This window comes from Manis pentadactyla, chromosome 3, assembly GCF_030020395.1.
Source record: "Manis pentadactyla isolate mManPen7 chromosome 3, mManPen7.hap1, whole genome shotgun sequence".
Taxonomy (NCBI): domain Eukaryota; kingdom Metazoa; phylum Chordata; class Mammalia; order Pholidota; family Manidae; genus Manis; species Manis pentadactyla.
Window position 1 is genome coordinate 18,079,423 of NC_080021.1, and position 14,267 is coordinate 18,093,689.

Below are 14,267 nucleotides of genomic sequence, written 5' to 3' on the forward strand. Positions count from 1 at the left end.
GATCCTCCATATTCCATGGGTCTGTATTTATTATTCTGCATATCTTAAAGAGGTTTGGTATGGTAAGACTATAATATTGGTGCCCGGATACCAAAGCTTGCCGGGTTTCTTGGGAAGAACAGTCTTCCAGTTATGATTAAATATATATACAATTTTTAATTTTACATAAAAATAGATAGGAATTAATATTAAATTACTTAGTGGAAGAAGTTTAGGCTAAAGACTGTATTCTGAGGAGAAAAGAAATATAAAAGGCTTCAATAAAAAATAACTAAAAGGGATGTTTATAGGATTAAGAAAAAGTTTGGGGTTTGTTTTCACCATTGGAATCATTGAGAAATGAGCAGCATCTCTGTGTATACCCCATGAGATGTGTAGCAGAAATGGATTTCAAAGTAATGTCAAAAATTTTAGAAAAAGACTACACTTTGGAAATAACTGATTAACTTTTTCACAGGGTTGGTTTGGCTTTTTGGTATTTACTCGTTGGTCACATTTTTAATCTGTCAACTAACAACTGATAAACTTTCTGGTCTTGGCAAATACAAGGAATTTCTCAAAATCGACCACTAACATTCTGAAGACTGTGTGTGCCAAGCGGTGTGCTAGGTGCTAATAATCAAGAATTCAGGAGATAAAGATTTTTGAATCTAATGCTCTTTTCCCTCAGGACCAAGATCACGGTGTTGGACAGGCAGGAGCAGTGCACAATATTGGAAGTCATCAGTCTGTTCCCCGTATGTGCAGCAGGACCAGGAGTCAAAGCGGTGGGGTTGACATTCTTCAGGATGCCTCGGGTAACAAGGATGAGCTACCCGTGATGGAGGGAATTGAAACAATTACGTCTAATGATTCTGCCATCCGTTCAAGACCTGTGAGTATTTGGATTTCAGTGAAAAAATTTCAACTTTGGTAACTAATTTTCCTAGTCTGGTTAGTTTAAGAATTTGGGTTTTTTTTCTTTGATGTATCAGAAGTTTGGAACATAATTTAGGCAACTTATTTTAAAATGGCAAAAGGCTTTTTAATTCCCAGTTTAATGTCTGCATTTAGGAGACATGTTTTGAGAATGCAAAAAGAATATTTTTAAAATCTTAGAATAAATAAATAAATAAATAAATACCACATAATGTATTATTTGAAGTTACTTAGATGAAAACGAAGGTATTTAAAAATAGTAAGTATACAACATGATATTAATGATAATGGTTGCCTTTGGGACGTGGAGAAAGTTTTAAGGTGGGTGATAATGAAAAGTGATTCTTGTGTTTTCCATAACGTTTACATTTTAAAAATAAAACTGGGTGTAATTGTAGAAAATTACTTCTCAGTTTGGGAAATGTGGATGTTTGCTACACTTTCACGTGTAAGATTTTAAATTTTCTTGAAAACATTGGAAGGTCAGGTTAACTCCTTTTCACAATTGATAGAAATGCTTCCTTTTTAACTTCACTGCTTGCAGTATTACCAAAAGTTACTAGGCACAATAGCTAAAAGATGGAAACAACCCAAGTGTTCATAAACACATGAATGGATAAACAATCCATAGTATATATATATATACACAATGGTATATTATTCAGCTGTGAAAAGGAATGGTGTTCTAATATATGCTACAATGTGAGTGAACCTTGAAAAAATGCTAAATGATATAAGCCAGACACAAAAGGAAAAATATTATTAGAATTCCACTTATATGAAATATCTAAAATAGGCAAATTCATAAAAAGTAGATTAGAGGTTGCTAAGGGGCAAGTGGAAGATGAAATAAATACCTTTATTTATTATTTTATCATTTTGGTGTCATTAATGTACAATTACATGAGCAACACTATGGTTACTAGACTCCCCCTATTACCAAGTCCCCACCACATACTCCAGTACAGTCACTGTCCATCAGCATACTAAGATGTTACAAACATGTATATGTCTTTGAATATGATGTTTTAATTTCCGTGACAAATACATAGGATAAAATGGCTGAGTCATAGGGCATATGTATGTTTGACTTTCATAAGAAACATACAGGTATTTTATCTCAGATATGTCCTGCAAATATTTTTTCTCCATCTGTGATAAATTAAAATTTTTAGTTTTAAAATCCAATTCAAACAACCCACTAAAAATGAGTAAAGGCCATGAAAAAGCTAAAAACTTTTCCTCTAAAATCAGGAATAAGACAAGGATGCCTACTCACAACACTTTTATTCAACAGAGTATTAGAAGTCCTAGCTACATTATCAGGCGAGAAAAAGAAATAAAAGGCATCCACACTAGTAAGGAAGAAGTGAAATTGTCATTGTTTGGAGATGACCTGATACTAAATAAAAAAAGCCCTAAAGACTCCACCAAAAAACTATTCAAATTAATATATAAACTATACCTCAATTTAAAAAAATGTGTTAAAGACTTGAAAAGACACTTATCCAGAGAATATATACAAATGGCCAACAGCACATGAAAAAATACTCAATATAATTAGTCATTAGGGAAACGCAAATCAAAACTACAATGAGTACCACCTTACAGCCACTAGGATGGCCAGCTATTTTTTGGTTGTTGTTGGTAAGGTATCATTGATATACAATCTTAAGAAGGTTTCACATGAGCAACACTGGTTACTACATTTACCCATACTATTGAGTTCCCACCTAACGCCCCATTGAAGTCACTGTCCATCAGTGTAGTAAGATGCTATAGAATCACTGCTTGTCTTCTCTGTGCTATTACTGCCTTCCCCGTCTCCCCCTCTACACTATGTGTACTAATCATAGTGCCCCTTAGTCCTCTTCTCCCTCCCTTCCCACCCACCCTTCCCACCCCTTTCCCTTTGGTAACTGCTAGTCCCTTCTTGGACTCTGTGAGTCTGCTGCTGTTTTGTTAGATGACTAGCTATTAAAAGAGAAAAACAAAAACAAAGATGGAAAATAACAACTAGGGAACACGTAGAGAAATTGGAATTTCTGCTGTATATTGCTGGTAAGAATGTAAAATGTCAGCTGCTGTGGTAAACAGTTGATGATTTCTCAAAAAGTTAAACATAGCGTTTCCCCATGACTCAGCAATTCTACTCCTAGATATATACCCAAAACAATTGAAAGCAGGTACTTAAACAAATGCATATACACAAATGTTCATAAAAGCAGTATTCACAATAGCCAAAAGGTGGAAACAACACAGAGGTCCAGCGACAAATAAATAGATAAACAAATGAGGGTATGTGCATACAGTGGAATATTATTCAGCTACAAAAAGAAACAAAGTACTGTTACATCCTATACAATATGGATGAACCTTGGAAACATGCTAGGTGAAAGAAGCCAGACACAACAGGTCACATGTTATATGAAACATCCAAAATAGGTAAATCCATAGACAGAAAATAGATTGGTGGTTATCAGAAGGGGAGCTTAGAGAGCAACTGATTAAAACATACAGGGTTTTCTTCTGAAGTATTATACATGTTTTGTAACCAGATACAGGCATTCTTGCAGAACATCACGAATATACTAAATACTACTGAATTGTTTACTTTAAATCTTTAATCATACATTATGTGAATTTTGTCTCTAAGAATCCAGTTTGTACATTTTTTTCTTTACAATGGGGCAGTGGTTGCAGAATATCATGAATATACTAAATGCTACTGAATTGTTCACTTTAAATGATTAATCTTACATTATCTGAATTTTGCCTCTATTCAAGAATCCAGTTTGTACATTTTTAAAATTATAATCAGTGTTTTTTGTGTCGTACCCAAGAAATATTTGCTGACCCCAAGGTCATGACAATATTCTGTGTTTTCCTCTGCTCTGTGATTCTGGATTTCAGGTTTAGGTCAAGTGAATCTTTTCAAATTAATTTCTGTGTATTGCATGATTAAGCATTTATTTATTTTGAATACAGCTAACCAGTTGTTACAGCAGGCTTTGTTAAAAACACTTTCCTTTCCTCTTTGAATTAACTTGACATTTTGTTGCAAATCAATTGACTGAATATATGTGGGTCTGTTTCCAGATTTTACTGTGTTCCTTTGCTCTATTCAGCCTGTCCTTATACCAATACCACACTGTTCTGATTACTGAAGTTTACATCTACCAACTTTTCATACCCCCTCAAAACTTTGGCTATTCGAGGGCCTTTACATTCCCACTTAAATTTTAGAACCAGCTAGCTTGTCTGCTTCTTGAGATGAAATTTTATTAGAAGCTGTTGAGTGGGATCTCCTACATGAATTACCTACTTAGTTGATAGTAGACTGGTCTAAGATGGTTTTGAAAGAAAAAGGTTTTGCTTTACTTCATTCTTTCCTCTCCATTGTTGTAGGTTACAAGGGAAATGCCAGAACATGAGCAGGAAAGTCAGCTCAGAGAACAAATGTCTGGCTGTAAGAGAATGACAGAGCAACATCAGAAACAGCTCATGAATCTGGAAAAGAAGTTAAAGGCTGAGATGGATGAGCATAGCCTCAGATTAGAGAAAGACCTTGAAACTCAGCGTAACACCTTCGCTGTAAAAATGAAGAAGCTTCTCAAGAAACACCAGGCGGCAGTGGAAAAAGAGGTAGCTGACCAGTGTTACTAATGTGTTTATTCTCCCTTGTGACTATTTCAAAATTAACCAAGATGGCATTTTTGTTAGGGTATCTGTTCCCCAGAACTAGCAAGTCAATTGGGGAAAGGGAGAAATATTTATATAATAGGTAAAATATCAAGTGCTGAGTCGGGAACCAGTAGGTATGGAATTATGTCCTGATAACTTGATACTTTTATCATGTAACAGTGGTTAAGTCAGGTAGATCAGATTAAACATGACGATGTGAGAGGTGGGAGAGAGGCCTCCTCCCAAAACCACATATAATACGAAAATATAGTTAATACAACTAACCCTAAAAGATCAACAGGAAAGAAGGCAGCACAAGACTGCTTACACCTGGAGAAAAGAACAGACCTCAAAAAGGGTAACATACCAAAGCCGTGATCTGGGGGGACCCATGCACTTCTCCCACCCCAGCTCACTGGCAGAAGGAAGAGAAATGGAGTGGAGGTGGGGTGGAGGCCTGGGACTGCTGAACACCCAGCCCTGGAGATCTGCTGTGGGAGCAAGAACCTATATTGCATGGTGCTCGAGATTAGTGGGGTTGGAAAGCTAAGACAGGAGGAATAGTTGGACAGACTGAGATTCCAGCTGTTGTGGAAAACAGGGATTCACATCCAGCTGCTCTGGGACAAAAGAAAGGCAGGCAGTATGAGAGACTTCCTAATAGTGAGATGGCTACTAAATGGGCAAGGATTGCACAGAGCTTGCTGTTCAGGAGAAAGGACAGGTAGACAAAATTGTCCAGATTCACTCTGCCCAGCAGGTTGGAAACTTTTCAGGAACTTCAGGCGCTCCATCTGCCTGGCTGGCTACAGAGCTCCGAAGCCTTCCACCATGATATGCAGCCTGCTGCACCTTCTGACAGGCTGGCACTGGCTTACAAACCAGCTGCTCCTGCCCTGGTGTCAGTCCAGCCAGAGGGAGGTCCTGCCTACAGCAGCTACAAATGCAAGGCATAGAGGGTTACACCTGTGTGTTCAGCTGACTAGTCTGGCTGTGGAGAGATGCACAGTAGCCGGGAAGCAGGAAACAGCTCTTCCCAACCCCCAGTCACCAGTGTCGCTCTGCTGAGACCCTGACATCACTCCACGGGCTAAGTAACTCCATGGAGTATGCCTTCAGGGTCCTAGAGGGTGCCACATACAAATATGAAATGCCAGAGGAACCTGGTTCAAACCAAAATCCACAAAACACCAGAAAAGAGGTCAAGTGAAAATGAACTCATCAATCTTCCTAAAAGAGATTTTTAAAAAATAATAAACACATCCATGTAGGTACAGAAAAATGCTCAAGAATGCAAGAACTAATCCAGAACAGAGATGCATTCATTATGGAATACAATGAGGGGATTTAAAAGCAGATTAGATATGGTGGAGGAGACGATAAATGAAAAAAAATTAAAGAAGAGGAATGCAAAGAAGCTGAGGCACAGACAAAAAGATCTCTAGGAATGAAAGAATATTGAGAGATCTGTGTGACCAATCCAACCAGAACAATATTCATATTATGGGGGTATCAGAAGAAGAAGAGAGAGGAAAAGGGAAAGTGTCTTTGAGGAGGTAATTGCTGAAAACTTCCCCTACCTGGGGAAGGAGATAGTCTCTCAGGCCATGGAGGTGCACAGATCTCCCAACACAAGGGACCCAAGGAAGACAACACCAAAATATATAATAATTAAAATGGCAAAGATCAAGGATAAGGAGAAAATATTAAAAGAAGCCAGAGAGAGAGAAAAGATCACATACAAAGGAAAACCATCAGGCTATCATCAGACTTCTCAGCAGAAAACTTACAGGCCAGAAAGGAGTGGCATGATATATTTAATGCAATGAAGCAGAAGCAAGAATACTCTACCTGGCAAAATTATCATTTAACATTGAAGGAGGGATCAAACAATTTCCAGATAAGCAAAAGCTGAGAGTATTTACCTCCCACAAACTGTCTCTGCAGTGTATCTTGGATGGACTGCTATAGATGGAAGTGTTCCTAAGGCTAAATAGCTGTCACCAGAGGTAATAAAACCACATTAAGGAAAGCAGAACAATTAATTACTAAGCAAATGCAAAATTAAACCAACTACCCCAAAGTAGCTTAAGGGATAGACAAAGAGTACAGAATCTGATACTTAATATATAAACAATGGAGGAAGAAGAAAAAGGAGGAGAAAAAAAAGAATCTTTAGATTTTGTTTGTAATAGCACACTAAGTGAGCTTAGACTCTTAGATAGTAAGGAAGTTTCCCTTGAACCTTCGGTAACCATGAATCTAAAGCCTGCAATGGCAATAAGTACATACCTATTGATAATCACCCTAAATGTAAATGGACTGAATGCACCAATGAAAAGACACGGGACAATAGAATGGATAAAAAAGCAAGACCCATCTATATGTCACTTAAAAGAGACTCACTTCAAACCCAAAGACATACACAGACTAAAAGTGAAGGGATGGAAAAAGATATTTCATGAAAACAATAGGGAGAAAAAAGCAGGAGTTACAGTACTTGTATCAGACAAAGTAGACTTCAAAAGAAAGAAAGCCACAAGAGCAAAGGAGGACATTACATAATGATAAACATAATGATAAAGGGGTCAGTCCAGCAAGAGGATATAACCATTATAAATACCTATGCACCCAACACAGGAGCCCCTGCATATGTGAAACAAATACTAACAGAATTAAAAGAGGAAATAGAATGCAATGCATTCATTTTAGGAGATTTCAACACACCACTCACTCCAAAGTACAGATCAACCAGACAGAAAATAAGTAAGGAAACAGAGGCACTGAACAACACATTAGAACAGATGGACCTAACAGATATCTACAGAATGCTCCACCCAAAAGCCGCAGGATACACATTCTTCTCAGGTGCACATGGAACGTTTTCAAGAATAGATTATATACTAGACTACAAAAAAGAACGTCAGTAAATACAAAAATATTGAAATTGAACCAACCAGCTTCTCAGACCACAAAGGTATGAAACTAGAAATAAGTTACTTAAAGAAAATGAAAAGACCCACAAACCCATGGAGGCTTAACAACATGCTCCTAAATAATCAATGGATCAATGACCAAATAAAAACAGATCAAGCAATGCAAAATCTGTGGGATGCAGCTAGGGCTGTGCTAAGAGGGAAGTATATTGCAATACAGGCCTGCCTCAGGAAAGAAGAGAAATCCGATATGAACAGTCTAAACTCACAATTAACAAAACTAGAAAAAGCAGAACAAATGAGGCCCAAAGTCAGTAGAAGAGGGACATAATAAAGATTAGAGCAGGCTTAAATAAAATCGAGAAGAATAAAACAATAGAATCAATGAAAGCAGGAGCTGGTTCTTTGAGAAAATAAGCAAAATAGAAAAACTCCTAGCCAGACTTATCAAGAAAAAAAGAGTGTCTAGAAATGAGAAAGGAGAAATCACTATGGGCACTATGGAAATACAAAGAATTATTCGAGAATACGGTGAAAAATTGTATGCTGAGAAACTTGATAACCCAGAAGGAATGAACAATCTTTCAAGAAAAGTACAACCTTCCTTGGCAGACCCAGAAAGCAACAGAAAATCTGAACAGATCAATTACCTGCAGCAAAACTGAATTGGTAATAAAAATCTACCTAAAAATAAAACTCTTGGACCAGATGGCTTCACTGCTGAATTTTATCAGACATTTAGTGAAGACCTAATACCCATCCTCCTTAAAGCTTTCCAAAAAGTAGACAAGGAGGGAATACTTCCACCCTCAGTCTATGAGGCCAGCATCACTCTAATTCCAAAATTAGGCAAATACACCACAAAAAAAGAAAATTCCAGACCAATATCTCTGGTGAACATAGGTGCAAAAACACTCAACAAAATCATAGTAAAAAATATATCAAACAGATCGTCTATCATGATCAAGTACAATTTATTCCAGGGGTGAAAGGATGGTACAACATTTGAAAATCCATCAGCATCATCCACCACATTAACTAAAATAAGGACAAAAAGCACATGATCATCTCCATAGAAGCAGAAAAAGCACTCAACAAAATTCAACATCCATTCATGGTAAAAAATATCAAAAAAATGAGTATAGAGGGCAAGTACCTCAACATAGTAAAGGCCATATATGACAAACCCAAAGCCAAGGTCATACTTAACAGTGAGAAGCTGAAAGCTTTTCCTCTAAGTCAGGAACAAGAGAAGGATGCCCACTCTTTCCACTTTTATTCAACATAGTACTAGTGGTCCTAGCCACAGCAATCAGACAACACAAAGAAATAAAAGGCATCCAGATTGGTAAAGAAGAAGTTAAACTGTCACTGTTTGCAGATGACAGATATTATACATAAAAAATCTTAAAGAATCCACCCCTAAACTACTAGTACTAAGAACTGAATTCAGCAAAGTGGCAGGATACAAAATTAATACACAGAAATCTCTTGCATTCCTATACACTAATGATGAACAAGCAGAAAGAGAAATCAGGAAAACAATTCCATTCCCAACTGCATCAAAAAGAATAAAATGCCTAGGGATAAACCTAACGAAGGAAGTGAAAGACCTATACACTGAAAACTATAAGACATTTAAGAAAAAGAAGATACTAATAAATGGAAATAACACCCCTTGCTCATGGATAGGAAGAATTAATATTGTCAAAATGGCCATCCTGCCTGAAGCAATCTACCGATTCAGTGCAATCCCTATCAAAATGCCAACAGCATTTTTCAGTGAACTAGATCAAATAGTTCTAAAATTCATATGGAACCACAGAAGACCCCAAGTAGCCAAAGCAATCATGAGAACAAAGAATAAAGCAGGGGGCGGATTATCCTCCCCAACTTCAACCTCTACTGCAAAGGCAATTTGGTACTGGCACAAGAAAAGACCCAAAGACCAATAGAACAGGGTAGGGATCCCAGATATAAACCTAAGCAAATGTGGTTAATTAATATACCATAATGGAGCCATGGACATACAATGGGGAAAAGACAGCCTCTTCAACAACTGGTGTTGGCAAAACTGGACAGCTACATGCAAGAGAATGAAACTGGATTATTGTCTAACCCCATACACAAAAGTAAATTCAAAATGGATCAAAGACCTGAATGTAAGTCATGAAACCATAAAACTCTTATCAAAAAGATATGCAAAATCTCTTGAATATAAACATGAGCAACTTTTTCCTGGATGCATCTCCTTGGGCAAGGGAAACAAAAGCAAAAATGAACAAATGGGACTACATCAAGCTTCTGTACAGCAAAAGACACCATCAGCAGAACAAAAAGGCATCCTACAGTATGGGAGAATATATTTGTAAACAACATATCCAACAAGTGATTAACATCCAAAATATGTAAAGCGTTCATATGCCTCAACACCCAAAAAGCAAATAACCCAATTAAAAAATGATCACAGGATATGAACAGACGATTCTCCAAAGAAGAAATTCAGATGGCCAAGAGGCACTTGAAAAGATGTTCCATATCACTAATTATCAGGGAAATGCAAATTAAAAGCACAATGAGATATCACCTCATACCATTTAGCATGGCCAACATCGAAAAGACTAGGAACATCAAATGGTGGCTAGAATGCCGAGGAAGGGGATCCCTCCTACACTGCCAGTGGGAATGTAAACTAGTTCAACCATTGTGGATAGCAATATGGAGGTTCCTCAAAAAACTAAAAATTGAAATTGCATTTGACCCATGAATCCACTCGTAGGAATTTACCCAGAGAAAAAAAGTTGTCAGATTCAAGAAGACATATGCACCCCTATGTTTATCACAGCACTATTTACAATAGCCAAGATATGGAAGCAACCTAAGTGTCCATCAGTAAATGGATGGATAAAGAAGAAGTGGTACATATGCACAATGGAATACTATTCAGCCATAAGAAAGAAACAAATCCTACCATTTGCAGCAACATGGATGTAGCTAGACGGTATTACACTCAGTGAAATAAGTTAGGGAGAGAAAGACAAGTACCAAATGATTTCCCTTATTTGTGGAGTATAACAATGAAGCAAAACTGAAGGAACAAAGCAGCAGACTCACAAACTCCAAGAAGGAACTAGCGGTTACCAAAGGGGAGGGGTGCGGGAGGGCGGTTGAGGAGGGAGGGAGAAGGGCATTGAGGGCTATTACGATCAGTACACATGGTGTAGGGGGGGATCATGGGGACAGTGTAGCACAGAAAAGACATGTAGTGATGTGGCATCTTAGAACACCGATGGGCAGTGACTGCAATGGGGTATGGGGGGAACTCGATGATATATGTGGGTGAATGTAGTAACCACATTATTTTTCACGTGAAACCGTCATAAGAGTGTATATATCAATGATACCGTCATGAAAAAGAAAGTCATTAAGTATTCTGTTCTAGGCCGTGGGTACTTTGGTTATCTGAGAAGTTTGATAAATCAGTTAATAGGTGATTTAGGTGTCAAAAAAACATTCATCATTCTCTATGTACTTTTTGGAAACCTTAAATTTATAGTAGCATTTTTATATCAGAAGAATTGAAGAGTACTGTAATATACAGAGAATGTTAAATTAAGAGGAATTAAGAGGGTTTCAGATTCAGATTTAGTCCATTTGTTTACTACAAATAAGTATCATTCTACTGTATGATAAAGGTGCATTTTTTAGGAGTCTTTTGTGAAAACTGGTTTCTAATTTCCTTGGTGTCCCATTAGTTTCAATTTATTTTGATAATCACAGTTGTCAAGTAAAATGTAAACTTCTCAATAAATTTATACCATATCTTCAAATATGTCTGGCTAGTCTGCCCTGGGGCATTTATAGCTACCCTGTTCACCTTTCCCTGCAAAAAAAAGAATCACTCTCTCACAGGAACAGAGAATTTAGCAAAATAATTTCTGGTATAAATGAACATTGGATTTTGAAATAATTTGGTGAAAGAATGTAGAAATATTTAGAATCCTGTTTGGTGTTGTACTTTCTTGAATACTTTGTAAAGAGGTAGATACTAACATTTTTAGGAAAGGAATTCATGAAACAGGATGTACAATATGATTTTAGATTTGTTTTATATATTTATATCAATATCTATACATGCCTAGAAAAAATTAGGAAGGGTATGCACCAAAATGTTTGTATTGGTCATCTCTGGGTGGTAAAATCATGCAAGATTTTTCTTCTTTGTGTTTTTCTGTATTTCCTAAATGTTCTACAATGGATATGTATAGTTCACCCTCGAATAACATAGGTTTGAACTGCACAGGCCCATTTATACACACTTTTTTTTCAATAAAGGTCTTGGAAAATGTTTTGGGAGACAGTTTAAAAGATCATTTTCTTTTTTCTAACTTTATTGTAAGAATACAGTATAGAATTTATACAACATACAGAATATGTGTGAATATCTGTTCATGTTGTTAGTAAGGCTGCCAGTCGGCAGTATGCTTTTAGTAGTTAAGTTTTTGGGGAATGAAAAGTTATAGGAGGATTTTTTTACTCTGTTGGGAGTCAGCACCCCTAATCCCCACGTTGTTTAAGGGCCAACTATTGCATGTATCATCAGAAATAAAATAATAATATACAGGTATTTAATATTTAACATTTTCATATTATTTAAAATACAAATTAAAAGTCAGGGTTTAATTTGAAGATGAACGTATTACATTGTTTAATACACAAGTCAAGCTAGATAAAAGGTCATAACTTAATTACATTTGTTTTGTTTTATTAGTGGGGGGTGTCGGGCAGCATACTTCACTTAAATGGGGGAAAAAAGGTGAAAAAACTGACCCTGTAAAAGATCAGCATTTTAAAGATGAGTTCCATTTTAGTGGTTCTCTGAAATTCAAATCATAAGGATGCTGAGTAATACTTGTTAATAATTTATTGGATATTCTTGTTTTGGTAATGATTATACTGATTTTATATTCTTAGGTGGGAGGAAATATCCTTGCTAATGTGTATTAAACTGCTGCTTTGAAGCTTATCTACTTAGCTAATTTGATCCATTTAAAAATTTTCCTATAGGCTAAAGTGATGTGCAAAAAGGTGAAAAAATTTCAGCAACGTATTCAGGCTGAGCAGAAGAAAGAACTGGATAGCCTTTTGAAGACCCAGAAGAGAGAATACAAACTTCGAAAGGAACAGCTTAAGGAGGTATTTACTTTATAAAAATTTTCAAGCCACTTACCTGCTTACTGGTTATATCCAATATTGATCTACTCATAGAACCATCAAGATAAAATTTTCTTTTGTTTGTGGCCACTAACAATATATCAGTTTAAGTGAGGACATTGATTATAACCTATTACTTTTCAATGGCTGAGATCCTCAGTTGAGTGGGATCTAAAAAGAGTGATCTCTTGAAAATGTGAATTATTTTATAAAGCTATTATTTAGTAGCTTTCCTAAGCACTTCTTAAGTAATTGAGTCACTAGAAATAAAAATATTTTAGCTGTGAAAAAGAGCCATACATCTCTTCCTTTAAAAGTAAATCATACCTTCTTACTTTGGGCTCAGATTACAATAATTTGTTCTTATTCTGATTTTAACACGGAAGAAGGATAAGAGGCATTTCTTCTCATCCCATTTTATTTAATAGGAAAGCATGCTAATTATGTCGTTATGGCTACAGGATTTCATGTGTGTTTGCCCTTTATGTGCTGCTTTCTTGAACTTATTTTTATCTCAGATCTAGTCTAACTGTGAGGAAAGCCATGTTGTCCTAAGGCAATTTCTGAAAGGGGATTATTATTCAGGATAGTGGTCAGGACAGGAAAATGGTATGTGTCAACTATAGCATATTTATTATATTGCAGAGAATATAAATCAGCCATCTTTTGTAGGTATAAGATGATTTTTCAGAGACTATTGACCTTATGGTTCTTCATCTGTTATTCAAGAAAGAAACCAATTCTTTATTACTTTTGTGGATAAAATACTCAAACACATAAATATAAAAAGCACATAAACTTGTAGTTCTCAACTTAAGAATGTCAATGAGAAGACAGGGATAATACAGGCATATACAGAATCACTTGGCTATGTTTTTCAAAATCTTTTGCCAAGGAAATTCCCCACCCACCAAGACTTCCCCAGTTTACACCCTCTTTTACAAACTGATGGACTGAAATTTTTAGTCCATGTAATTAATTATTAGCACACAGATAAACTAATCTTGATAAAATAATCATAATCTCTTTGGTATAGTGCTTTTTTGTGTGTAGGAATTTGACCTATAATTAGACATATAAGTCTTATTAAGGACATTGGTGGCACAAAGCCTTGCTATATATACCCTGCCGAGTGAGGTTCATTGATAAGATTTTTCCAACTTTAAAGAATATAACCTGCTGTGTATTCCCATTACTGTAATCTAAAAGCTAAACTCAATACTAGAACATGGGATTTGAAAAGATGGTAAATAGGATTCCCAACTGTAAATAAATATCCAACAAAATGCAGTTCTATTGTTGTTTCCTAATGAAATCAGGTTTTAGTTTTATAAATGAATATGTTGTTTTAGATAATCCTTTAAGCATACAATTCATAGTCTAACAAGTTCGTTTTCTGTTAGAAGGTAGTTTTGTGTCTGCATATGTCTGTGTGTGTGTGTGTGTGTGTTCATTTAGAATGATAATTTCAGTATAGAGGAAGGGACATACTATAGTCTTTGTGGGTGGGAAATT

General features: G+C 36.1%; 1 protein-coding gene across 1 annotated transcript in view; it reads left to right on the forward strand.

The window, feature by feature from the left end:
* The window catches only part of LOC130682831 (serine/threonine-protein kinase TAO1-like), a 60,264-nt gene that overhangs the window by 30,066 nt on the left and 15,931 nt on the right, over positions 1-14,267 (forward strand). The window contains 3 exon segments of the mRNA XM_057497778.1: positions 671-874; positions 4,327-4,563; positions 12,606-12,734. Coding sequence (XP_057353761.1) covers positions 671-874; positions 4,327-4,563; positions 12,606-12,734 — 570 coding nt within the window.